Raw genomic sequence first — 27,524 nt, forward strand, 5'->3', positions numbered from 1 at the left:
CTTGGAGCAGTTTCCTCCAGTCATACTAGGATTGGAACTTGTTCTCTTACATCCTCATATTTTTTGAAAATTTTAAGAAATGATATGATTATTTTAATTTATATACGTTCTAGAACAATAATAAGTCAATATCAAAAAACAAAGATGATGTGACTTAACAAACAAAAGCGCTGGCAGGTTGATAGATACACAAACATACACACAAAATTCAAGCTTTCGTAACCAACGGTTGCTTCATCAGGAATGAGGGAAGGAGAGGGAAAGACGAAAGGATGTGGGTTTTAAGGGAGAGTGTAAGGAGTCATTCCAAACCGGGAGTGGAAAGACTTACCTTAGGGGGAAAAAAGGGACAGGTATACACTCGCACACACACACATATCCATCCGCACATACACAGACACAAGCAGACACTTGTAAAGGCAAAGAGTTTGGGCAGAGACGTCAGTCGAGGCGGAAGTACAGAGGCAAAGATGTTGTTGAATGACAGGTGAGGTATGAGCGGCGGCAACTTGCTGGAGAGCCACATTCAGAGTCGGATCCAGTCCCGGAAAGTATCCTGTCACAAGTGGGCCACTTTTGGGGTTCTTCTGTGGGAGGTTCTGGGTTTGAGGGGATGAGGAAGTGGTTCTGGTTATTTGCTTCTGTACCAGGTCGGGAGGGTAGTTGCGGGATGCGAAAGCTGTTTTCAGGTTGTTGGTGTAATGGTTCAGGGATTCCGGACTGGAGCAGATTCGTTTGCCATGAAGACCTAGGCTGTAGGGAAGGGACCATTTGATGTGGAATGGGTGGCAGCTGTCATAATGGAGGTACTGTTGCTTATATACATATATTTCTACCAAAGATAGTGTTATAAGGCACACAGAAGAAATGCTGTGTGTCAGAAATACATAATAGGTTGTGTGGGTTATAGTGGTAGATCATTGACTTCACTGAACTCACACAACACAATCACATGAATGGTGCTTGTGCTAATCTGAGGGCATTCGCTAGCTACTCCTCTTAAACTACATTAAGGCTCAAAACATCAGCATCACCTGATTTTCATTGTTTTAAATTTATATAAGTGGATTAGATATGTTGTGACTTGCCGCTCTTTCAAAGTGCCGCCGCGCAGTTATGCGCTTCTTCTACATGCGGTGCTGTCTGCCAGCCAGCGGAAGCTAGACTTGGACTCAGTTATGATTTGATTGTTAAAGTGTACACACGTCTTACTCTGTTTACTTGATCTGTGACTTTCATGTATTGTGTCTTCCTTGAAATATATTTGTTCAACTTGAAGTTATCACAAGATATGTAATTCTTGTGATTACTGTAGGGTAAAGTGAAACACAATGTGCAAAATCTTAGCATCCAGTTAGATAACAAGTTACAATGGAGTCAACACATATATAAACTAATCAAGAAGCTCTTTTGAGAGTATTGTGTTCTCAGAAGCATCTCTAATTGTGTTGATGTAAAGACAAGAGTGTTGCTTATTTTGCATCTTTTCACTTTCCGTTGTAGCACTGAATTATCTTCTCAGGCAATACACCTAAAGTAAGTAAAGTGTTTATTCAGAAGAAGCAAGCACTATTAATATTGTGTACAGTAGATAAATGTATTATCTTGCAGAAGCCTTTTACACTCGCTTCCAAATTTTATTCCCCTTGATGATAGAAATCAGTCTAACCTTACCTGTGATTTACGCATTCACAATACAGGACACAAAAATAATTTTGAGGTAGACTTTGCCTCATTGTCCAAGATTCAGAGTGGAGTTATGTACTCTCTTGGGGAAATATTCAACAAGCTCCCGTCTAACATAAAGCAAGAAATTGGGAGTTCCTACCAATTAAAAACAAGGTTAAAAACATTCCTTATTAGCTGATCTTTGTACGATTTATCTGAATATATAGATCAGGGATTGGAAAGTTCTGTTAGCTGCATGGCAAGTAGTTATGTTTGTTATAAAGCTGCATGACAAGCAGTAATGTTCTGTAAATAGCACTCACTATATGTAGATGTGGAAAAATATTTTCTTTGAAAAATACCATTGTAATCTGTATATATAAAAGGCAGTGTTCTGACTGACTGACTGACTGACTGATTCGCTATTAAGGCAGTTTTGAAGCTAGAACTACGAAAATTGGTGTTTGCTTTCTCAGTCAGAAATTTAAAAAAAAATGTGTTTTAGCATTTTTGGAAATTCTATCCCTAAAGGGTATAAGATTTTTTTTGAAAATAAATCATTAATAAAGAACTACCAAAGCATTTTTAAAGCTACTTCTGTGGAAATTAGTATTTGACTTCTCAGTTAGGAGTTAAATAGGGGATTCAAATTTTATGAAATTACTAGCTGTCATCTGCTGATTTGTTCCCATATCACTAGCTTTGTTATGATGAGTGATGATGAGAAAGTAAGCTAGTCATTTTACAAGATTTCTGTGTATATGGTGGTGTAGAGATATATTTTTTTAAAAAATGTGTGCAGTGCTGGTGTGTAGATTCATACTGAGTGTGTGTCTATTATTTTGCCGCATGGTGGATCTGAAAGCATGCATTATATTTTCTAATTATATTTTAAAAATGCCTTTATTTATTACGTCTGTGCAGAAGTAAAGCTTTTAGGGGTTTCTCTGGCTCGCCTTGTAGTAGATGCGAGAGTTTGCCACCAGAGCAACACATACCAACCTTATCTTCCTTCCATTTTAATGCATTATGGTGCCTACATCTTTTATCCACCCACTATGATAACTAATGTATGATTAATATAGTTAGTTAATAAGTCATAATGCTGTCTCAACAAAAGCCTCCCACATACCACATGTAAAGGTACAACTCTCTGTTTGTCGCACAACCTTTAAATGATCCATCATGTGAGTCTTCGAGCATCTTGGAACGTTAAGAGACCGATGATGTTCAGCATCTAAAATGCAGTGGGCTTGTAAGTGTTGTAATGTCTCTGTAGCACTTAAGGTCACCTGACGTTCTGCATTGAAGTTCCGGTGGACATGAGAATGCTCTGAGGTTTGTTGGATTTGAGTAACTTTCACAGCTTGCACTCTCTTAAAACTATGTACTAAATCCGACTTACATTTACAATGTTTGTAGTAATAGTTTTAAATATGGTTCCTGGGCTTACCATCTGATTTTATTGTCATATCTCCACCAAAATTCTCAACCTATGCCAGGTCAGTACCATAAATCACGTGCACAATAACATTGGATTTGCACTGTCATGGAATAAGCTATAGACACAAAGAGTCATCGTCCATTGCGTCAGCATCATCTGCATGCCATTCTCCTACACCACATTGAAAAATATTAGTAATTCTGAAAAAGATACAATTTCTAAAGTAGCCTGTGGTCTTCCTCAGGGTTTAGGCTATCTCCATACCAAATACCATCAGACTCGGTTCAGCAGTAGTGTCATGAAATGAGTTACTTTCATAATTAATAACACTGGTATTAGTTTCCAAGTATAAGTTGAAGATGGATTAAACATGTTGAGAATTGAATAAACATTGTATTGATTACGTTGCACAAGAGTACATAGCTTTTTGAAAGAGTAAATATTTTTCCTTGATTTGTGTAATATTTTTCAAATCTATAAAGATCTTGTACAGCACATTTTTTAAACTAGCCTATCTTCTTCATCAGTGTTCATGCTGTCTCACGCCATATTTCATGGATATCGGTTCGGTGGTTTAGTTGCGGAAACATAGCAGAGTTAGTTTCGAATTTATAATATTTGTGTGGAAGTACAGATTGACATGGATAAAAAATGTTGAGGATTATACAAGCATTGTATTCCAGTTGTTACCCATGGCTGCTGTTGTGCATTATTGAAATGAAATGAAATGTGCATATGGCTTTATTGGAAAGAGATCCCAGTAGAGATGTTCAGGAGCTAGGTGCAAGTCTTTTTATTTGACACTACTTCAGAGACTCACACATTGATGATGCTAAAATGACGACAATGCCCACATCGATATGTGAGCAGGGGGGGGGGGGGGGGGGGGGAGGGGGGAGATGCATGTGGTAATTGAACCTGGAAACACATGATTGAGAAACAGCAACACTAACTACATGACTGTGAGCTATTCATACAGATTTGAATACAACAAAGAAGTTATAAGAAATGCGTATCACTTAGCAGCTAAAATGTGATGGGTTTGTCACTGATATTAGTAGGGAGATATGGACTAAACACATAGAGGTTTTGCATTGTATTCATTACGTTGAGTCCTATTATGTAGAATATATCAAACAATAAAAACATTTTCACAAATATGATAAAGTTCAAAAGTCAAAGAGTAATTGTTGTTCCATATTTTGTGTTATATTTTTCAAATCAATAAATACTTTGTGTTACACTGTTATTCCTCAGCATTCAAGCTACCTCCATACCAAATTTTATCAAAATCGGTTTAGCATTAGCAGTGTAATCGTGAAAATATAACAGACTGTTACATTCACATTTATAATATTGGTATGGATTTCATTATAAAAGTATTTTGAAAGCTAAATCTATGAAAGTTTATATTTCACCTCTCTGTTAGAAATAAAATAATACATGTTTCACTGTTTTTGGGAATTTGACCCCTAAGGGGGTGAAATAGGGGATGAAAATTTTTAAGAAAATATTTTATTATATTAAAAAACTTTTAAAGCTATGAAAATTGGCATTCGACTTCTCGACAGTATAGGTAAAGGTAGATTTCTACTTACTGTAAAGATGACATGTTAAATTGCAGAAAGTCACAATTAAAAGACACATACACATAAGCTTTCAGCCACAGCCTTCATCAGAAAAAGATACACACGCCATTCATTTACACAAGCAAGCACTTTTCATTCACACAGGATCGCCAACTCGGCAGCTCGGACCAGTATTGGCAGAGTGGCAGTCATGTGTATGTGAAGTGTGCTTCCTTCTGTGAGTGAGTGGTGTGTGTTTCTTTTTCTGAAGAAGGCTGTTGCCAAAAGCTTTTGTGTAAGGTCTTTGTAATTGTGCCTGTCTACAACTTAATGTGTCATCTTTACAACAAGAACAATCTGTTTTTTCCTACATTGTTGTTATTCCAACCTTGAGTTTCCATTGTTTTACTTCATCCCTTGGTTAGCTATAAAGAAATATATGTTTGGGGATGAAAGTCTCTATTCAAAAGAAGACAAAAGACATAATTAGCAAAAGCCTCGAACTCCAGCTACCAGAATTGCTTTTGGTCAGAAGTACATTTGGAAAAGACCACGCTTCTGTGCCCTTTATTAGTGTGAAGAGGTTAGTTGGTGTTCCAATTTGTGAACTATGTAAACCTTCGAATAAAGGAAAACTAAAAAGAAAAATGTGTGCAGACTATACAGTTTACGCAAGTGAAGCAGTAAGTGCTAACCTAGTTAAGTAAATATGAAGGTACTAATGGCAAATGTCCGCAGCTTTATAGTAAAACTGGGGAGGCAGCAGCTTTTTTCAAAGTAGCAGTGTTCTTACTAATTTAGTCGGTTAATTTTAGATGATGTATATTTGAACAGCATTGTTGTTGTTGTTGTGGTCTTCAGTCTTGAGACTGGTTTGATGCAGCTCTCCATGCTACTCTATCCTGTGCAAGCTTCTTCATCTCCCAGTACCTACTGCAGCCTACATCCTTCTGAATCTGCTTAGTGTATTCATCTCTTGGTCTCCCTCTACGATTTTTACCCTCCACGCTGCCCTCCAATACTAAATTGGTGATCCCTCGATGTCTCAGAACATGTCCTACCAACCGATCCCTTCTTATAGTCAAGTTGTGCCACAAGCTCCTCTTCTCCCCAATTCTATTCAATACCTCCTCATTAGTTATGTGATCAACCCATCTAATCTTCAGCATTCTTCTGTAGCACCACATTTCGAAAGCTTCAATTCTCTTCTTGTCTAAGGTATTTATCGTCCACGTTTCACTTCCATACATGGCTACACTCCATACAAATACTTTCGGAAATGACTTCCTCACATTTAAGTCTATACTCGTTGTTAACAAATTTTTCTTCCTCAGAAAAGCTTTCCTTGCCATTGCCAGTCTACATTTTATATCCTCTCTATTTCGACCATCATCAGTTATTTTGCTCCCCAAATAGCGAAACTCCTTTACTACTTTAAGTGTATCATTTCCTAATCTAATTCCCTCAGCATCACCTGACTTAATTGGACTACATTCTATTTTCCTCATTTTGCTTCTGTTGATGTTCATCTTATACCCTCCTTTCAAGACACTGTCCATTCCGTTCAACTGCTCTTCCAAGTCCATTGCTGTCTCTGACAGAATTACAATGTCATCGGCAAACCTCAAAGTTTTTATTTCTTCTCCATGGATTTTAATACCTACTCCGAACTTTTCTTTTGTTTTCTTTATTGCTTGCTCAATATACAGATTGAATAACATCGGGAATAGGCTACAACCCTGTCTCACTCCCTTCCCAACCACTGCTTCCCTTTCATACCCCTCGACTCGTATAACTGCCATCTGGTTTCTGTACAAATTGTAAATAGCCTTTCGATCTCTGTATTTTACCCCTGCCACCTTCAGAATTTGAAAGAGAGTATTCCAATCAACATTGTCATAAGCTTTCTTTAAGTCTACAAATGCTAGAATCGTAGGTTTGCCTTTCCTTAATCTAGCTTCTAAGATAAGTCGTAGGGTCAGTATTGCCTCACGTGTTCCAACATTTCTACGGAATCCAAACTGATCTTCCCCGAGGTCGGCTTCTATCAGTTTTTCCATTCGTCTGTAAAGAATTCGCGTTAGTATTTTGCTGCTGTGACTTATTAAACTGATAGTTCGGTAATTTTCACATCTGTCAACACCTGCTTTCTTTGGGATTGGGATTATTATATTCTTCTTGAAGTCTGAGGGTATTTCGCCTGTCTCATACATCTTGCTCACCAAATGGTAGAGTTTTGTCAGGACTGACTCTCCCAAGGTTGTCAGTAGTTCTAACGGAATGTTGTCTACTCCGGGGGCCTTGTTTCGACTCAGCTCTTTCAGTGCTCTGTCAGACTCTTCATGCAATATCGTATCTCCCATTTCATCTTCATCTACATCCTCTTCCATTTCCATAATATTGTCCTCAAGTACATTGCCCTTGTATAGGCCCTCTATATATTCCTTCCACCTTTCTGCTTTCCCTTCTTTGCTTAGAACTGGTTTTCCATCTGAGCTCTTGATATTCATGCAACTGGTTCTCTTTTCTCCAAAGGTCTCTCTAATTGTCCTGTAGGCAGTATCTATCTTACCGCTAGTGAGATAAGCCTCTACAGCCTTACATTTGTCCTCTTGCCGTCCCTGCTTAGCCATTTTGCACTTCCTGTCGATATCATTTTTGAGACGTTTGTATTCCTTTTTGCCTGCTTCGTTTACTACATTTTTATATTTTCTCCTTTCATCAATTAAATTCAATATTTCTTCTGTTACCCAAGGGTTTATAGTAGCCCTCATCTTTTTACCTATTTGATACTCTGCTGCCTTCACTATTTCATCCCTCAAGCTACCCATTCTTCTTGTACTGCATTTCTTTCCCCCATTCCTGTCAATTGTTCCCTCATGCTCTCCCTGAAACTCTGTACAATCTCTGGTTCTTTCAGTTTATCCAGGCCCCATCTCTTTAAATTCCCACCTTTTTGCAGTTTCTTCAGTTTTAATCTACAGTTCATAACTAATAGATTGTGGTCAGAGTTCACATCTGCCCCTGGAAATGTCTTACAATTTAAAACCTGGTTCCTAAATCTAACCATTATATAATCTATCTGATACCTCTTAGTATCTCCAGGGTTTTTCCAGGTATACAACCTTCTTTCATGATTCTTGAACCAAGTGTTAGCTATGATTAAGTTATGCTCTGCGCAAAATTCTACCAGGCGGCTTCCTCTTTCATTTCTTAGCCCCAATCCATATTCGCCTACTATGTTTCCTTCTCTCCCTTTTCCTACTGACGCATTCCAGTCACCCATGACTATTAAATTTTCGTCTCCCTTCACTACCTGAATAATTTCTTTTATCTCATCATACATTTCATCAATTTCTTCGTCATCTGCAGAGCTAGTTGGCATATAAACTTGTACTACTGTAGTAGGCATGGGCTTCGTGTCTATTTTGGCCACAATAATGCGTTCACTATGTTGTTTGTAGTAGCTTACCTGAACTTCTATTTTTTTATTCATTATTAAACCTACTCCTGCATTACACCTACTTGATTTTGTATTTATAACCCTGTATTCACCTGACCAGAAGTCTTGTTCCTCCTGCCACCGAACTTCACTAATTCCCACTATATCTAACTTTAACCAATCCATTTTCCTTTTTAAATTTTCTAACCTACCTGCCCGATTAAGGGATCTGACATTCCACGCTCCGATCCGTAGAACGCCAGTTTTCTTTCTCCTGATAACAACGTCCTCTTGAGTAGTCCCCGCCCAGAGATCTGAATGGGGGACTATTTTACCTCCAGAATATTTCCCCAAGAGGATGCCATCATCATTTAATCGTACAGTAAAACTGCATGCCCTCGGGAAAAATCATGGCTGTAGTTTCCCCTTGCTTTCAGCTGTTCGCAGTACCAGAACAGCAAGGCCATAATATTGCTGTCCCTTGTTAATGTCTACCTTGACTCATTCCGTACCCCTGAAGGTTCTTCTTCTTGTTGTTACCTATGGAACAAATGGATGAAATGAATAAAGTATGTAAGTGAAACTGTCATATGTGAGTGAAAGAAAGAGTGTTAACACGTCAGAATAATATATAAGAGTATATTACAGTTCAAATATAGAAATAAGCCTAAAAGGCTACACTTTTTTGTGATAAAAGCAAACTAACAGATACGACCCAGTATAACTGGAGACACATTACAATGTAGACTGGCAATGGTGTGAAAAGCTTTTCTGAAGAAGAGAAATTTAATTTATGTTGAATATAGATGTAAGTGTTAGGAAAGTTTTTCTGAAGGTATTTGTCTGGAGTGTAGCCATGTATGGAAGTGAACATGGACAATAAACAGTTTAGACAAGAAGAGAATGGAAGCTCTTGAAACGTGATGCTGCAGAATGCTGAAGATTAGATGGGCAAATCACGTAACTAATGATGAGCTACTTAATAGAATTGGGGAGAAAAGATATTTGTGTCACAACTTGACTAAAAGAAGGGATCAGTTGATAGGACACATTTGAGGCATCAAGGGATCACCTGCTTAGTATTGGAGGGTAAAAAGTTTTGGAGAAGAACAAGAGATGAAGACAGTAAGCAAATCAGAAGGAGGTAGTTTGCAGTAGTTATTTGGAGATGAAGAGATAGAGGTGCAAGGAGAGCTGCATCAAACCAGTCTTTAGGCTGCAGACCATAACAATAAAGGCACAACTGTCACCAACCCAAAGAACAGTTCAAAGATCTTAGTGCTTTGCTAGATATAGATGCTTGGTGCTTGTACGGAGGGGAGAGCAGCAGTTTCAGATGTGGAGCCAGCCCCTTCTGCCACATAACATCACTGGTACCACAGCAGACAGGTTTTGCTGTGTGTTGCACTACTTGCCTTTCGTACATGCATCATTTTGGCCCTCTCTGATTGGTGCCAGATGCTGCAGTTGTGCCTATATATGCAGAAAATGGTGCCAGCCCCAGCAGTCAGTGATATTTTACTCCTGATGACGATGGTAGAGATAGCCATTGGAAGCTTGAATGTTTTCAAAATGATGTGGCTTGAAAATCAGTAAGTTTTCATTTAGATATGATCCTGTTACAGGTAATATGCCATTGCCTTTCTCCGACCTGAAACTGACTGACCCACCCAGTTATAAGGCAACCTATAGGTGGTCTCCTAACTACATTACAACTCGTCATGTTTCAGATTAACAAACACTGTTAGATGTGAAAGAAGTCACAGACAAAAGTCATAGGACTGATCATGATTCGAGCCCAGAGATTTGGGTCCATAGATTTTCGTTTAACCACAAGATGATCGAGTTGCACATAATATAAATGTTCCATTTTCAGTGTTTCTCTGCTAGTACCCCGTTAATGACTTAGTGTATATAGAAGTACAATGTTCATTGGGCTATAGATTTTAGGAGATCATATATATATGTCCTGATGTTGACCTCCACCTGTCCAATGGCCAGCTTCACACGTCCGTCCACATAACCCACCAACAAGCAACAGTACCTCCATTATGACAGCTGCCACCCATTCCACATCAAATGGTCCCTTCCCTACAGCCTAGGTCTTCGTGGCAAACGAATCTGCTCCAGTCTGGAATCCCTGAAACATTACACCAACAACCTGAAAACAGCTTTCGCATCCCGCAACCACCCTCCCGACTTGGTACAGAAGCAATTAACCAGAGCCACTTCCTCATCTCCTCAAACCCAGAACCTCCCACAGAAGAACCCCAAAAGTGGCCCACTTGTGACAGGATACTTTCCGGGACTGGATCAGACTCTGAATGTGGCTCTCCAGCAGGGATACGACTTCCTCAAATTGTGCCCTGAAATGAGATCCATCCTTCATAAAATCCTCCCCACTCCACCAGAAGTGTCTTTCCTTCGTCCACCTAACCTTCGTAACCTCTTAGTTCATCCCTATGAAATCCCCAAACCACCTTCCCTACCCTCTGGCTCCTACCCTTGTAACCGCCTCCGGTGTAAAACCTGTCCCATGCACCCTCCCACCACCACCTACTCCAGTCCTGTAACCCGGAAGGTGTACACAATCAATTTTGTGTGTATGTTTGTGTTTGTTTGTGTGTCTATCGACGTGCCAGCACTTTCGTTTGGTAAGTCACATCATGGGAAACATTCCACGTGGGAAAAATATATCTAAAAAGAAAGATGATGAGACTTACCCAACAAAAGCGCTGGCAGGTCGATAGACACACAAACAAACACAAACATACACACAAAATTCAAGCTTTCACAGCCAACGGTTGCTTCATCAGGAAAGAGGGAAGGAGAGGGAAAGACGAAAGGATTTGGGTTTTAAGGGAGAGGGTAAGGAGTCATTCCAATCCCGGGAGCGGAAAGACTTACCTTAGGGGGAAAAAAGGACAGGTATACACTCGCACACACAGACATATCCATCCGCATATACACAGACACAAGCAGACATTTGTAAAGGCAAAGAGTTTGTGCAGAGATGTCAGTCGATGCGGAAGTACAGAGGCAAAGATGTTGTTGAAAGACAGGTGAGGTATGAGCGGCGGAAAATTGAAATTAGAAATTAGTGGAGATTGAGGCCTGGCGGATAGCGGGAATAGAGGATATGCTGAAGGGCGAGTTCCCATCTCCGGAGTTCTGACAGGTTGGTGTTAGTGGGAAGTATCCAGATAACCCGGACGGTGTAACACTGTGCCAAGATGTGCTGGCCGTGCACCAAGGCATGTTTAGCCACAGGGTGATCCTCATTACCGACAAACACTGTCTGCCTGTGTCCATTCATGTGAATGGACAGTTTATTGCTGGTCATTCCCACATAGAACGCTTCACAGTGTAGGCAGGTCAGTTGGTAGATCACGTGGGTGCTTTCACACGTGGCTCTGCCTTTGATTGTGTACACCTTCTGGGTTACAGGACTGGAGTAGGTGGTGGTGGGAGGGTGCATGGGACAGGTTTTACACCGGGGGCGGTTACAAGGGTAGGAGCCAGAGGGTAGGGAAGGTGGTTTGGGGATTTCATAGGGATGAACTAAGAGGTTACGAAGGTTAGGTGGACGGCGGAAAGACACTCTTGGTGGAGTGGGGAGGATTTCATGAAGGATGGATCTCATTTCAGGGCAGGATTTGAGGAAGTCGTATCCCTGCTGGAGAGCGACATTCATTGTCTGATCCAGTCCCGGAAAGTATCCTGTCACAAGTGGGGCACTTTTGTGGTTTTTCTGTGGGAGGTTCTGGGTTTGAGAGGATGAGGAAATGGCTCTGGTTATTTGCTTCTGTACCAGGTCGGGAGGGTAGTTGCGGGATGCGAAAGCTGTTGTCAGGTTGTTGGTGTAATGCTTCAGGGATTCCGGACTGGAGCATATTCGTTTGCCACGAAGACCTAGGCTGTAGGGAAGGGACCGTTTGATGTGGAATGGGTGGCAGCTGTCATAATGGAGGTACTGTTGCTTGTTGGTGGGTTTGATGTGGACGGACGTGTGAAGCTGGCCATTGGACAGGTGAAGGTCAACATCAAGGAAAGTGGCATGGGATTTGGAGTAGGACCAGGTGAATCTGATGGAACCAAAGGAGTTGAGGTTGGAGAGGAAATTCTGGAGTTCTGCTTCACTGTGAGTCCAGATCATGAAGATGTCATCAATAAATCTGTACCAAACTTTGGGTTGGCAGGCCTGGGTAACCAAGAAGGCTTCCTCTAAGCGACCCATGAATAGGTTGGCGTACAAAGGGGCCATCCTGGTACCCATGGCTGTTCCCTTTAATTGTTGGTATGTCTGGTCTTCAAAAGTGAAGAAGTTGTGGGTCAGGATGAAGCTGGCTAAGGTAATGAGGAAAGAGGTTTTAGGTAGGGTGGCAGGTGATCTGCGTGAAAGGAAGTGCTCCATCGCAGCGAGGCCCTGGATGTGCGGGATATTTGTGTATAAGGAAGTGGCATCAATGGTTACAAGGATGGTTTCTGGGGGTAACGGATTGGGTAAGGATTCCAGGCTTTCGAGAAAGTGGTTGGTGTCTTTGATGAAGGATGGGAGACTGCATGTAATGGGTTGAAGGTGTTGATCTACGTAGGCAGAGATACATTCTGTGGGGGCTTGGTAACCAGCTACAATGGGGAGGCCGGGATGATTGGGTTTGTGAATTTTAGGAAGAAGGTAGAAGGTAGGGGTGCGGGGTGTCGGTGGGGTCAGGAGGTTGATGGAGTCAGGTGAAAGGTTTTGTAGGGGGCCTAAGGTTCTGAGGATTCCTTGAAGCTCTGCCTGGACATCAGGAATGGGATTACCTTGGCAAACTTTGTATGTGGTGTTGTCTGAAAGCTGACGCAGTCCCTCAGCCACATACTCCCGACGATCAAGTACCACGGTCGTGGAACCCTTGTCCGTCGGAAGAATGACGATGGACCGGTCAGGCTTCAGATCACGGATAGCCTGGGCTTCAGCAGTGGTGATGTTGGGAGTAGGATTAAGGTTTTTTAAGAAGGATTGAGATGCAAGGCTGGAAGTCAGAAATTCCTGGAAGGTTTGGAGAGGGTGATTTTGAGGAAGAGGAGGTGGGTCCCGCTGTGACGGAGGACGGAACTGTTCCAGGCAGGGTTCAATTTGGATAGTGTCTTGGGGAGTTGGATCATTAGGGGTAGGATTAGGATCATTTTTCTTCGTGGCAAAGTGATACTTCCAGGAGAGAGTACGAGTGTAGGACAGTAAATCTTTGACGAGGGCTGTTTGGTTGAATCGGGGAGTGGGGCTGAAGGTGAGGCCTTTGGATAGGACAGAGGTTTCGGATTGGGAGAGAGGTTTGGAGGAAAGGTTAACTACTGAATTAGGGTGTTGTGGTACTCAGTAGTTAACCTACTGAGCATCAGTTCATGTCATAAATACATGGCAGAAATACTGCACTGTGGTTCTCTTGCTGTCTAGTGAAACATAGTCGTCAATTAAGTGGTTAGTTGAGAGAACTACCATCCTTGAGTGGTAAAACAGTGATCACAGTCCTTTCAAAGTGTCTACTTATGTGATAGGTTACAATGATGCTCACCCTTCAAAGAGATATCAGTTTTAATGTGATACTAACTGTTCTTCACATAAATCACTTAGTAAGGGGACTAACAGTATTATGGAAAGGACAAATTGCTATTCATCACACAGCGGAGATGTTGAGTTGCAGATAGGCACATTAAAAACACAGTCAAATGGCCAAAAGCTTACTTGTTTGACAGTGTTCTTGTTGAGCCTAACTGCAAATTAACATCTCTACAATATACTGAGTAACACTCTATCCTTTCCATAATATTGTCAGTATTCCATCATGGATTTTCCATAGTTTAGTAAGAGGATAGTACCTGTAAAGACATTTGTTTATTATCTACATAAAGATTTAGTAAAATGGTTCTTCCACATACTGCCAAATCATGCCATATGTTTGTAACTAGTGCTATCAACCAGTATTTAGATGAAATGCATGAGAAAAGCTTGCAAAATATTACTCAGACAGAGAGATTCAATATCACGAAAACTATTCTTAACAGCCATGGAGGAAGTTTTCAGAACGTGAAGTGTGGAAAAGAAGGCATACTTACCTGAGTCAGCTTCAGTATTCTGACAACTTGTTCTGTTTTATTCCAGTGTAAATATCCTTCAACAAATATTGTCAGAACTTAATAGAACAAGTTTGAAAATAGATTTGTAAATCAGTTATAATAAGACTGAAATAATGTGTAATTAACATAGTGAAAAGAAAATAGTACAGATTAACAGCAAAGTTGTAGAAATAATCCATGAGTTTTAATTTTTGGTGCAGTTAAAAAGACTGACTGGAAAGACAGAAAAAGAATTTCAACAGACGAATAAAAATAGACTGGAAGTGTGGTGTCACCACCAGACACCACACTTGCTAGGTGGTAGCCTTTAAATCGTCTGCGGTCTGCTAGTATATGTTGGACCCGCATGTCGCCACTATCAGTGATTGCAGACCGAGCGCCACCACACGGCAGGTCTAGAGAGACTTCCTAGCACTCGCCCCTGATGTACAACCGACTTTGCTAGCGATGGTTCACTGACAAAATACGCTTTCATTTGCCGAGACGATAGTTAGCATAGCCTTCAGCTACGTCATTTGCTACGACCTAGCAAGGCGCCATTACCAGTTACTATTGATACTGAGTCATGTACAGTCAAGAGCGACGCTCATCATTAATGGATTAAAGTTAAGTATTCCACCAGCTACGTCCGTTTTTCTAAAGTCTAATTTCCGTGTCCTGTTCCAGACCTCACGCCAGCCAGCATGAGCTAAAACGCATGTCTTTCGGCTTCCTCTAATAATACGGTGTTGGCCCTCCTGCCAACCCGCAACAGGAAGTGCTTTTGATAAATTCGATAGTTTTCATAAATAAGATTTTGGAATGCCTGAAATGAAAATTTTGTCAGTTTATATAACCAGTTTTGATTTAAGGTCATGAGACATAGATTCTGAATGGCAAAACCACTCAAAAACTGAGGATTTCTCACCAAGCAGTGAAGACATACATGATAGTTGTCAGAAGAGACAGGAACTCCAGTAGTACAACCAAGGAGCACAATGGAGCAGAACATGTAATTATAACTGATGAAAATGAAACAGATATGGGTGGCATATGTAGATAGCAGAATGAATTATAGGTGGGCTAAAATAGTTCTTTGCTTGATTTCAAGCGATAGGAAGAGAGCAAGATGGTGATCTAATCAAAGGTGTAGATGACGTTAGAAAACACGAAGATACAACACGGATGCATGTAAACAAGATTTCAATCCATGAGAAAGCTTCAGAGAGGTCCCTGTCCAGCAGTGTATGCTAAAAGGCTGATGAAGATCTTAGAGGAAAATATTTTTATTTTTCAAAAGGCATTGGAAAATATTGTTCCTTTTTCTTAAAAAATGAGAATTACCGACTTTATACAAGTATAATCCTGAAAGAGTTTGGCCTTGTGTCAAGTGAACAGAAGTAACTTTTCTCACAAATTTTGGTTCAAAATTCTATGCAGGTTTATACTTATCTTTGTGTTCACTCGAAAGAAGGTGCTATTTCTGTATTTGTATATGAAGTTAAAAAATATGCAAAAAAAATCTAGAGATAAAGGTTTAAAAAATGTAGAAGTAGATGGGTACATTTCAGAATCCAGGTTTATTTTCTGGAAAAATATGCTGATTGAACTGTCTTTCCTCAGACTGCTGAGGAACAGAACTAAAATGAAGCTACCAGAATTCCAAAGTCATTAAAATAGCTAATGGAAATACTGTCAGTGCCCAAGGTTTTCCCATCTTTTATTAATATTCATTCTTACAATAAGTTTGCAAGATTTCTTTATTGGCGGACACACTGAAAAACAAATCAAAATTCTGAATATCATATAATAGTACAATAAAGCATTAATACACTTTATTTGGCTTTGCATACCGACCAAGGTGGTACGGTGCTTAGCACACTGGACTCGTATTCAGGATGATGGTGGTTCTAATCAACATGTGACCATTCTGATTTAGGTTTTCTATGATTTTTCTAACTTGCTCAAGGCAAATCCCACAATGGTTCCTTTGAAAGGGCACAGCCGTTTTCCTTCACAAACACTGAAACTGTCAAAGATTGTGCTGCTTATCTAGTGACATCATTGTCAGCAGGAAGTCAAGCCACAATCATCCTTTCTTCTTCCTTCTAGCATTGTATGCTGAGTGGCTACCAACCGACATCCTCCAATTTACACAGACCTCAATGTGCAGGAGTTGTTGTAAATTATTGTGCTGTTTCATTTATTATTCTGTGCATTTCTGTATTTTTTTTTTTTTCCCATGTCGGATTGGATATTTTCTGAGTAATCCATGGCTTTTACATATCTGATTTTATATATAATGGTGTTGAGCAGCAAATAGGCTCATAAAATTGAACTTTGTAGCACTTTTTGAAGTTACATTCTTCAGAGCATATGACACTTACCCTGAACACACACAAAAATGTGCCCTTGGCAGTGCACTCTTTATTGTTGGTGAGAAATATATGAATGTAAGTTTTTGTGGGGCCATCAGAGATGTTCAGCTCAACATCAAGTGAAAGATTGTTCACTGATTCAAAGAGTATCAAGTAAAATGGATAGCAGAACAGGCTTCGGGGCTGTGGGGAAATGATGGCAAAGGATTTTGACCCTGAATCCATATTATGAAAGTGTCATCAATGAATCTCAACCAGATCAGGGCCTGAGATTGTGGATGAGTGGAAATGAGTGTTCCTTGAACAGGCTGGCTGAAGGTGCATAGTGAGGCATGTTATGGCAGGACTGTGACTACCATATTATTTGTTTGTATATCTTACACTCAGAAGTAGTAGTAGTGAATGGCAGGACTGTGACTGCCATATTATTTGTTTGTATATCTTACACTCACAAGTAGTAGTAGTAGTAAATGAAAATGTTGTCAGTCACATGTAATAATAATGAGACAAGTTTGGAGTGAGATTGACAGTGGAAAAGGTACTGTTTGACTGTGACATGAGCACATGCATAGTGTATATTAGAAGTTCCGTTGACAAAGACAAACAAGGAGATAGTTAGTAATGTGATAAGAACTGTGGAAAGATGATAGGGGAAGTGGTTTGTGTCTTTGTTGTTTATAGTATCAACATATTCACAAAGTACCATCTCTTTGTGTTTCACTACAGCAGGTACATTAACAACACCACAAATCACACAAACAATTTAAGATCGCAGGACAACACACAAATAAAAAGTATTACAGTTTGCTAGCTTTCAGAGCCAGTGGCTGTCTGCAGATGGGTTGAAGGGGAAGGAAGAGGGATGAAGGAAAAGGACTAGTGAGGTTTAGAAAAACAGGTAAAGTTCGGAAAAATCACCCAGAACCCACAGGGGGGACTTACCAGTTGGGATGAGAAGAAAAGGCTCATTGTTGAGGACCACACCAGACGAGCTTTGAGAACCTGAGAGCTTAACGGTGGAAGGTAGGGTAATATGCAATACAGAGATTACTGCCAAAACCTTGTGCAAGAGTTAATAACAATGAAAAGTGAAGTGCATTGTATGTGATAGAGGTAGGAGGGGGACAGCAAAAAATAGACAGGTCAGAAAATGAAAGACATAAAAAACTAAAATGTAATGAAGAAAGGAATAACTGCTGTGAAGAAATGCTGAGACCAAAGAAATTAACATAAATTAAGGCCAGGTGGATGGTGAGAACCAAGAACATGTTGTAGTGCCAGTTCCCACCTGTGGAGTTCTGTGAAACTGGTAGATCATGGTCTTCTGTCACAGGGTATTGTATGTTGCCAGTATACACTCTCTGCCTGTGCCTGTTTATCCCAACTGATAACTTGGTGGTAGTCATGCCGATATAAAGGGCCAAACATTGTTTACATAACAGATGGTATATGACGTGTCATTTCACAGGTGGCTCTCCCTTTGATAGTATATAAATGACACATGTTATATACCACCTTTTATGTAAACACTCTTCAACTTTTTACGTTGGCATGACTGCACTCAAGTTGTCAGTTAGGATGAACAGGCATAGGCAGAGGGTCAATACTGGCAACACACAATATCCTATTGCAGAGCATGCTCTACAACATGACAGTCAAGACCTAAGCGCCTGTTTCACTACACATGCCATCTGGATTCTTCCCCCAGGCACCATTTCCTCAGAGCTCTGTAGATGAGAACTGGCACTACAATATGTCCTTGGTTCTCGCCACCCACCTGCCATTAATTTGTGTTAATTTCTGTGCTCTCAGAATTTCTTCACAGCAATTATTCCTTTCTTCACTCCATTTTAGTTTCCTACATCGTTCATTTTCAATTTTTCACTGTTCCCCTCCCACTTCTATCACATACATACATAGCTTTTTGTTCTTATTAGCTCGTGTACAATGTTTTAGCAGCAATGTCTGTCTTGCATATTACTCTATTTTCCTCCTTTAAGGTCTCAGGTCTTCAAATCTCATCTGGTGCAGTACCCAACAATAAGTCTTTCCTTCTCATCCCGTCCAGTAAATCTCCCCTGACAAGAGGTTCTGGGCGACGTTTCCTAACTCTGCCCTTTTTCCTAAACATCACCAGTCCTTGTCCTTCACCTCTATTCTTTCCCCTTCCATCCTTCTACCAGAAGAAGGAGCCATTGGCTCCAAAAGCTAGCAAACTGTGATACATTTTATTTGTGTGTTTCCCTGCCGCTGTGTGGTGAGTAGATTTTTTAACTATTCAATTACTTATATTTTCAAAAAAAAAAAAAATTTTTTTTTTTTTGTTGATGAACAATTTAAGATGTTACAATGGAAGAAAACTAATTTTAAATTAGCTGAAATCTATATTGTCACTATCTTTCACAGTTTTTAGTTGCATGCTTTATGTCTGAAAATATTAACATAATACTAACACAGGTCACTCACATTTCAGGAACAGAAACCTAAGGTTTGCAAAGTTCCAAATTTTCTTTCAATTATTATCCTGTTTTTGTCCATGGGATCCTATATTTCATGTTTAAGATGAATAAGCATTAAAAACTGTGTTTTTTGGGCCCAGTGCATCCTTAATTCTATGTACATTATGGAACATATGTACTGCTCTTTCAGTAGATTTTCTACTTTTAAATTTCTTGGAATGATTTTGTTTCAGGCATGGTATAGATCTCGACAACCCAGGGCCAGGATCGGCAGGCGCTTCATCTGTCATGCCAGCTGGCCACTGCTCTCCTATGGAGATGACATGTGGTGTTAGTGTGGCTGCTACTTACAGTGACAGTGGAGATTCAGTTGGTGCCAGGTCCATTGACAATGCTACTCCACCAATGCATTTTCTGACACCACATGTTGAGATATCAATGGCTGATGCTCCAACGCCATTTTCACCTAGCCAAGTACGTATGAAAAATTTCAACGCAAATTATTAAGCTCAATCAGAAATACTATGAAATCTAACTTTTCCTAGCACTTTCATCTGAAATTGCTTATTTATGCTGGTTTGGTGTTGTTTTCTCCTATTTTCTGCACCACTTTGCTGGGAGAATCATTATTGTCAAACTTTTGCAATGTTGCTGTATTACGCAAAATATATAGCTGTGTAGCTGCAGCTTTCTTTGATTTTTTTTTCTTTTTTTTCATTTCTTTAAAGTAACATTTGACTGCAAGCAGTGTTTCCTTCTTCAACAATTATAACTTTTTTCATTTTTTAAATTTGTGTTTCATGGAATAGACACCACAGTATCTAATGGTAAGATATTTATATTTACTGCCTGAGTTTCACAAATCTTTAATTTTTATTCCCACTTTGTAACACTTCTAGAGGGAAAAACAGAACTTTTTTGAAACCACGAGGAGGGATAACTGTGAATGATGGAAGCTGTGGGACAGAATGAAGAAATTTTTATGCATCTTCAGTTACATTTATACAGTATGAACATTGCTATTGATATTTCATGACATTTTGAAAAGGGATGCACTATCAAACACTGAAATTTTGTGATTTAAAACATTTTCAGTTATCTTGTGACATATTCATATTTCCACAATTATGTTGTATGAGGGTGGTTTGAAAAGTTCTTGGAATGGAATGGAAAGAAAGTACCTACATCACTGAAACCTTTTTTATTTTTCAATGTAGATTCCTTGTAGATTAATGCGCTTGGTCCAACGATGTTCCAGTGCCTTGATCTCATCTCAAAAATGAGTTTCCTCCAGGCTTGCAAAATAGTTGTCAACTCCAGCTATCAGTTCTTCGTTTTAAGGGCATCTTTGTCCACCAAGAAACATTTTCAGTTTTGGAAAGAGATGGAAGTCTGACAGAGCCATATCAGGTGAATAAGGTGAGTTTGACAACAGTTCATACTTTAGTCCATGTAATTTTGCCATGGCAATGGCACATTTGTGTGGATGCGCATTGTCTTTATGGAAGATTACTTTCTTCCTTGATAAACCTGGCCTTTTTTCATATATCTTTTGTTGCAATTTGTCCAGGAGGTTAGCATAGTATTCTCCAGTAATTGTTTGCCCAGTGGGGAGATAATCTACAAACAGAATCCTCTTCACATCCCAGAACGCTGATGCCTCGACCTTTCCCGCTGAAGGAATTGTCTTTGCTTTATTTTGTGTCAGAGAATCAGCATGTTTTCACTGCCTTGACTTTTATTTTGTCTCTTGGGTATAGTAGTGCACCCAGGTTTTGTCTGTGGTCTCAAACTGGCACAAAAAATCTTGTTTGTTTCTCCTAAAATGGGCCAAACATTGTTCTGATATGTCCCTTCTCATGCATTTTTGATTCAGCATCAAGAGTCGTGGTACCCATCTTGCAGTTAATTTTTCCATTTCTAATTCTTCAGTTAAAATGTTATATACCCTTTCAGATGACTTCTGGCAAGCGTGAGCAATTTCATGCACTTTCAATCAACTATTCTCCATTACCATTTTGTGAACTTTTGCAATGATTTCCGGAGTAGTGACACATCTTGTCTGACCACTGTGCAGATCATCATCTAAGCTCTCCAGAGCAAATTTAAATTCATTTGTCCACTTAGAAACAGTTGAATATGAAGGAGCAGAGTCCCCCAGTGTATTCTGGAAATCGGCGTGAATGTCTTTTGCTCTCATACCTTTCTTTATGAAGTACTTAATCACTGCTCGAATCTCGAATTTTTCCACCGTCACAAATCACTATGCTGGAACAACAACAGAGCAACGTCACCACCACAGCTCTCTTCCAAGAACACTGACGTGGCACTTGTTTACAGGCAGCAGTTCAATGAATATCATGTGAACAGCTCGTTGCACTAGTGCTGACCTCTCGTGGCGATTCTGAGAACTTTTCAAACCACCCTTAATTGTTCTTTCTTAAGGCAGTTTCTTCAAATTCTGAAGGTGGCAGGGGTAAAACATAGGGAACAAAAGGCTATTTACAATTTGTACAGAAACCAGATGGCGGTTATAAGAGTTGAGGTGTATGAAAGGGAAGCAGTGGTTGGGAAGGGAGTGAGACAGGGTTGAAGCCTATCCCCGATTTTATTCAATCTATATATTGAGCAAGCAATAAAGGAAACAAAAGAAAAGTTTGGAGTAGGAATTAAAATCCATGGAGAAGGAATAAAAACTTTGAGGTTTGCCGATGACATTGTAATTCTGTCAGAGACAGCAAAGGACCTGAAAGAGCAGTTGAATGGAATGGATAGTGTCTTGAAAGGAGGATATAACATGAAAATCAACAAAAGCAAAACAAGGATAATGGAATGTAGTTGAATTAAATCAGGTGATACTGAGGGAATTAGATTAGGAAATGAGACACTTAAAGTAGTAAATGAGTTTTGTTGTTTGGTGAGCAAAATAACTGTTGATGGTCAAAGTAGAGAGGATATAAAATGTAGACTGGCAATGGCAAGGAAAGCGTTTCTGACAAAGAGAAGTTTGTTAACATCGAGTGTAGATTTAAGTGTCAGGAAGTCTTTTCTGAAAGTATTTGTATGGAATGTAGCCATTTATGGAAGTGAAACATGTATGATAAATAGTTTAGACAAGAAGAGAATAGAAACTTTTGAAATGTGATGCTACAGAACAATGCTGAAGATTAGATGGGTAGATCCTGTAACTAATGAGGAAGTACTGAATAGAATTGGGGAGAAGCAGAATTTGTGGCACAACTTCACTAGAAAAAGGGATCAGTTGGTAGGACATGTTCTGAGGCATCGAGGGATCACCAATTTAGTATTGGAGGGCAGCGAGGAGGGTAAAAATTGTAGAGGGAGATGAAGAGATGAATACACTAAGCAGATTGAGAAGGATGTTGGTTACAATAGGTACTTGGAGATGGAGAAGCTTGCACAGGATAACGTAGCATGGAGAGCAGCATCAAACCAGTCTCTGGACTGAAGACCACAACATCAACAACAAGGCAGTTTCAGTTAATATTTTGCAATAAAACTTAAGAATATTTAGGAGTGGTTAGAAAATATGATTACAACTACATTTTCATGTCCATTGACTTCTTTTTACTTTTGTGTAGTACGCCATATGTCCATATAATTATCTCATTCTCATTACTCTCTTTGACTCTGTAATTCTTGAGACTTTCTGGGCAATCTGTTAACATCTTGAGGTGTTGGGTATTCTGCTGGATATCAGCGTAATTCATGCATGATATTTTGATACCATGATTCGTTATCTTCATCAGGTGCTGAGATTGTTCGTCAAGTGAAACAGGTCCAGTATTTGTACCTTCACTCTTTCCCTTCCATTGTCAGTTCCAGGTGTTCTGTCTGCAGTCTGCTCCCAGTAGCAGCATTCTCAGGTGTTTACTCTTCAGTCCAAAGTGCCTGTCTGTGGACTGGTGTTCCATTTTCAGTCCGCTACAGCTCTAGCTGTTCCCACTGCTGTCCACTCCTGCTAGAAATGTTCTAAGGTTTTTTCTCTTTCGTTTGGTGTGCCACACTGAACACTGGTGTTTCATCTTTGATCCTGTGCTCCTGTCTGCACAATGGCATTCTATTTTTGGTTCAGTGCAGTTCTAAGTGTTTCCTTTGCAGTCTGCTTTCACTAGTGGCACCGTGCAACGTTCCATCTTTGGTCTGATTTGCCTGGTTCTCTATCTGGGCTCATTTCCCAAGGCCACATCTTCAGTTCTTCTTTTGGTGGAGTTCTGCTACTGCTGTGCCATTTTATTTTCAGCAACTCCAGTGCACGATCCCACGCTCTACTGATTTGGGATCCAGTGTCCCAATTCATGAGGTTTTCCATCAACTTTATCTCTATAGGCTCTGTTATAACACTGACCCAGTATCTGCCAGAATGTTCATTTCATCACAGTTCATGGAATAATTGAGTTCTAGACAGCGATGGCAATGGCTGGTTTTGTTGTCTGTGTCAGTCTGATTTTCTTTCATCTGATGTCCACTGTCCTAGTTGTTTGGCCAATGTATCACATGCTACTGGTAAGGTATATTATAAATTCCTGGTTTTCATTGTTGCAGGTCATTTTTCACATTAGTCAGTAGTCCTCTTATTTTGGTAGGTGAACAGAACAGACTCTTGATGTTGTGCTGTCTGAAAATTCTGCTGATTTTGGCAGAAATAGATTCTGCATAGGGCAGGTACATCACGGTCTCTCTCACATCTTGCTATTCTTCTAGATCACGTGGCAGAGTGGCTGATTGGAAGGTCTTCTGAATTTGTTTGGCTGTGTATCTATGCTTACAGAACACTAATCACTGCCAAACGATCAGGGTCTGACAAAGTGTGTGCTCTGTGGACCAATGTCTTCAGAAACCTGAACTTCTGCACTTGGTGATGACAACTGCTGGTTTGCAGGCATAAATCAGTGTATGTAGGTTTGTCATACACAATGTGGTCAGCTGAGCCATCTGCCCTCCTTCTGACAAATATGTTCAGGAATGGCAACAGGCCATCCATTCTCATATGGTGAACTTAACATTTGGTTGGCACGAGTTCTGATGTTCCAGAAACTCTTTGATCCTATTCCCACCATGAGGTCAGATCACAAAGTATCATCCACATACCCAAAGGAGCATATGGGTTTTATCTAGCTATTTATAATGCTGCCTTTTTAGATCTCTCCATGAACATACTGGCAACCACTGGAGACAGAGAGATGCCCGTGGCTACACCTTCTGTTTGCTCGTAATATTTGCCTCCCATAAGAAAATAAGTTGATTTCACTGTATGTCTGAAGAGATCCAACAAAGCATCACCAAATTTCTCTGCAGTCAATTAAAATGAGTCTGTCTGTGGCATCCTAGTGAACAGGGATACCACATCAGTGCTGTGATATGTAGTTGCTTGAGATATTCCAAGGAGTCTGCCAAGTTGTGGATGTGGTGAATACTCTTCTCTACATGCGGGAACAGCAGTTTCTTCAAAAACTTTGCTATTGGGTACATTGATGCACCAATGTTGCTGACATTTGGGTGTGTTGGCTTGCTTTCTTTGCGTACTTTCAGCTGCCGTTATAGTCTAGGTGGAACTGAGAATCCCATTCATAATTGTTTAGTCACCTTGTCAGGCACACTGATTTCCTTCAAGAGAGCTCTGGTCTTCTTGTCCACTTTGTCCATTGGGTCACATGACAAAAGTCTGTAAGCAGGGTCATCCAGAAGTTGATGCATTTTCTCACCATAATGAGCCTGCTGTAAAATGACTGTAGAGTTCCCTTTGTGTGCTGGCTAAATTATGATGCCCCTGTCTTCCCAGAGCCTCTTGACTGCCATCACTCCTCACTTGAGATGTATTTTCTGGAGGCTTTGTCCTAGTAAGTGCCTACAGGTTTCCCAGCAAATTTTTTTCTGCCATATTTGGTGGAAATATGTTGGCTACTTGCTCCAATGAACTGATGAAACCTGAAATGGGCACATTTGGAGTCATTGCAAAGTTGAGATCCCTGCGGAGTATCTTTGTAGTGGTGTACTCAAACTGCTTGCCACTTAGATTAATCACAATGTGAGTATCCTCCATCTACTGGACAGCTAGACAGTGAAGTTATCTCGTTGCATGTAACAGGTGTAGGTGTTGGATGTTTTTACTGGTCACCTAATTCTGCTGTGTGACAGTTGTAGTCATTCAAAGAGTCTAGGATCAGTAGCGCATAAATACCCAGATCATGCAATACTAGTTAGAGGTGCCTTTAACATACTGAGTATAGACTAGGATGTCTATGGATTCATTGGGAGGGGTACAGACAGATAGTCATGCGAAATACTTTTGAATGTGTTTTCTGATAACTGTCTTGAGCAGCTAGCTCGGCAGCCCACACACAGTGGAAATATCTCAGACCTTGTAGCTACAAATGGGCTGGACCTTAGTGACAGTGTCAGTATAGAAACGGTGATTAGTGATCATGATGTCATTATAGCAACTATGATTACAAAAGTTAATAAATCAGTCAAGAAGGCTAGCAGAGTGTTTTGCTAGATAGAGCAGATAAGCAGTTATTAGTATCTCACTTAGACAGTGAACTGGCATCACTTAGTTACAGTAAGATGGTCAAAGTTTAAGCAGATTGTAAATCGTGGTCTGAAGAGTTATGAGCCTAGTAAGTGGATAAAGGTTGGAAAAGACCCACCATGGTTTAATAACAAAATTTGGAGGATCCTGAGTAAGCAGAGGCTGTTGCATTCTTGCTTCAAAAGGGAATGTACAAATGACAACAAGTGAAGGTTAGCAGAAATTCAGGTATCTATGAAAAGAGCTATGCCCAAAACATACAATATCTACCACTGTCACACCTTAGCAAAAGATCTGGCAGAGAATCCAAGGAAATTGTGGTATTATGTAAAATCGCTAAGCAGATCTAAGGTTTCCATTCAGTCCCTTATTGACCAGTCTGGTGTGGCAGTTAAAGATAGCAAAATGGAAGCCAAAGTTTTAAATTTTATATTCAAGAAATTGTTCACACTAGAGAATTGTACAAACATACCATCATTTGACCATCAGACAAACTCCCATGTGGATGACATAGTAATAAGAAACAACTGAAAGATTTGAAAGTAAATAAATTACCAGGTCTGAATGGAATCCCAATTCAATTTTACAAAGAGTGCTTTATGGCATTGGCCCTTACCTAACTTGCATTTATTGTGAATCTCTCACCCACTACAATGTCCCAAGCAACTGGAAAAAGACACAGGTGACTCCAGTATATGAGAAGAGTAAAAGAACAGACCCACAAAATTGCAGACCAATATCCCTAGCTTCTGCTAGCTGCAGAATCCTTGAACATATTCTCAATTCAAATACAATAAATTTTCTTGAGACTGAGAAGCTTATACTCACGAATCAGCCCTGTTTCAGAAAGCATCGCTCGTGATAAACTCAGCTTGCCCTTTCCTCACTTGATATATTGCACACTATGGATGAAGGGCAACAGGCAGGCTCTTTATTTCTAGATTTCTGGAAAGCATTTGACACATTGCCTGAGTCAGCAGGTGATAGTTGAAGCGATCACTTTAGCAAGTATCGACTAATATCAGTATTGCTGGTGCCTGTTTTGATCACAACTAAGGTAGATTCTTCATACACATTGGTCAGGGGCCTGAAAATGGCATAGTAAAACACTGAGACTGGTTGCCAAATACAATAAGGTTGGAAATTTGATGGCTGAAAGGTGTTCAGTTTGACATCCTCTATTGAACAGCCAAGTCACGCAACCATCTCTAAAAAGGTGGACTTACCGAGAAGTTCACAGATATGTGAGTGGCTCAATGACTTCTTAAATAATAGAACCCAGTATGTTGTCCTTGAAGGCAAGTGTTAATCAGAGGCAAGGGTATCATCATGTGTGCCCCAGGGAAGCGTAATAGGATTGCTGCTGTTCTCTATACAGATAAATGATTTGGCGGACAGGATAGGCAGCAATTTGTCTGTGGCTGTTTGTGGATGATGTGTGGCATACAGTAAGATGTACATGAAAGTAAGATATGAGAAATTAGGGCTCATTGTGAGGCATATGGGCATTAATTTTTCCCTCCCACTATTTGCGAGTGGAACAGGAAAGAGTGACTGTAGGAAGATACAAGACAGCTTAGACAAAATTTCTAATTGGTGTGATGAATGGCAGCTAGCCCTAAATGTGTAAACATGAGTAGGAAGATCAAACCTGTAATGTTCGGATATGGTATTACTAGTGTCCTGCTTGACAGAGTCAAGTCTTTTAAATATAATGTTGCAGAGCGATATGAGATGAAACAAAGTATGTGAGAACTGTGGTAGGGGAGGTGAATGGTTGACTTAGGTTTATCGGGAGAATTTTAGGAAAGAGTGGTTCACCTATAAAGGAGATGGCATATAGGGCACTGGTGTGACCAGCTCTTGAGTACTGCTCAAGTGTTTGGGATCTGTACCAGGTCAGATTGAAGGAA

General features: G+C 40.1%; 1 protein-coding gene across 1 annotated transcript in view; it reads left to right on the forward strand.

Moving 5' to 3' along the window:
* The window catches only part of LOC126175854 (zinc finger protein Helios-like), a 72,663-nt gene that overhangs the window by 11,792 nt on the left and 33,347 nt on the right, over positions 1–27,524 (forward strand). Inside the window, exon 3 of the mRNA XM_049922860.1 lies at positions 19,292–19,532. Within this exon, the coding sequence (XP_049778817.1) occupies positions 19,292–19,532 (241 nt within the window). The remainder of the gene's footprint in view (positions 1–19,291; positions 19,533–27,524) is intronic.

The sequence above is a fragment of the Schistocerca cancellata genome, chromosome 3 (assembly GCF_023864275.1).
Source record: "Schistocerca cancellata isolate TAMUIC-IGC-003103 chromosome 3, iqSchCanc2.1, whole genome shotgun sequence".
Lineage (NCBI taxonomy): Eukaryota > Metazoa > Arthropoda > Insecta > Orthoptera > Acrididae > Schistocerca > Schistocerca cancellata.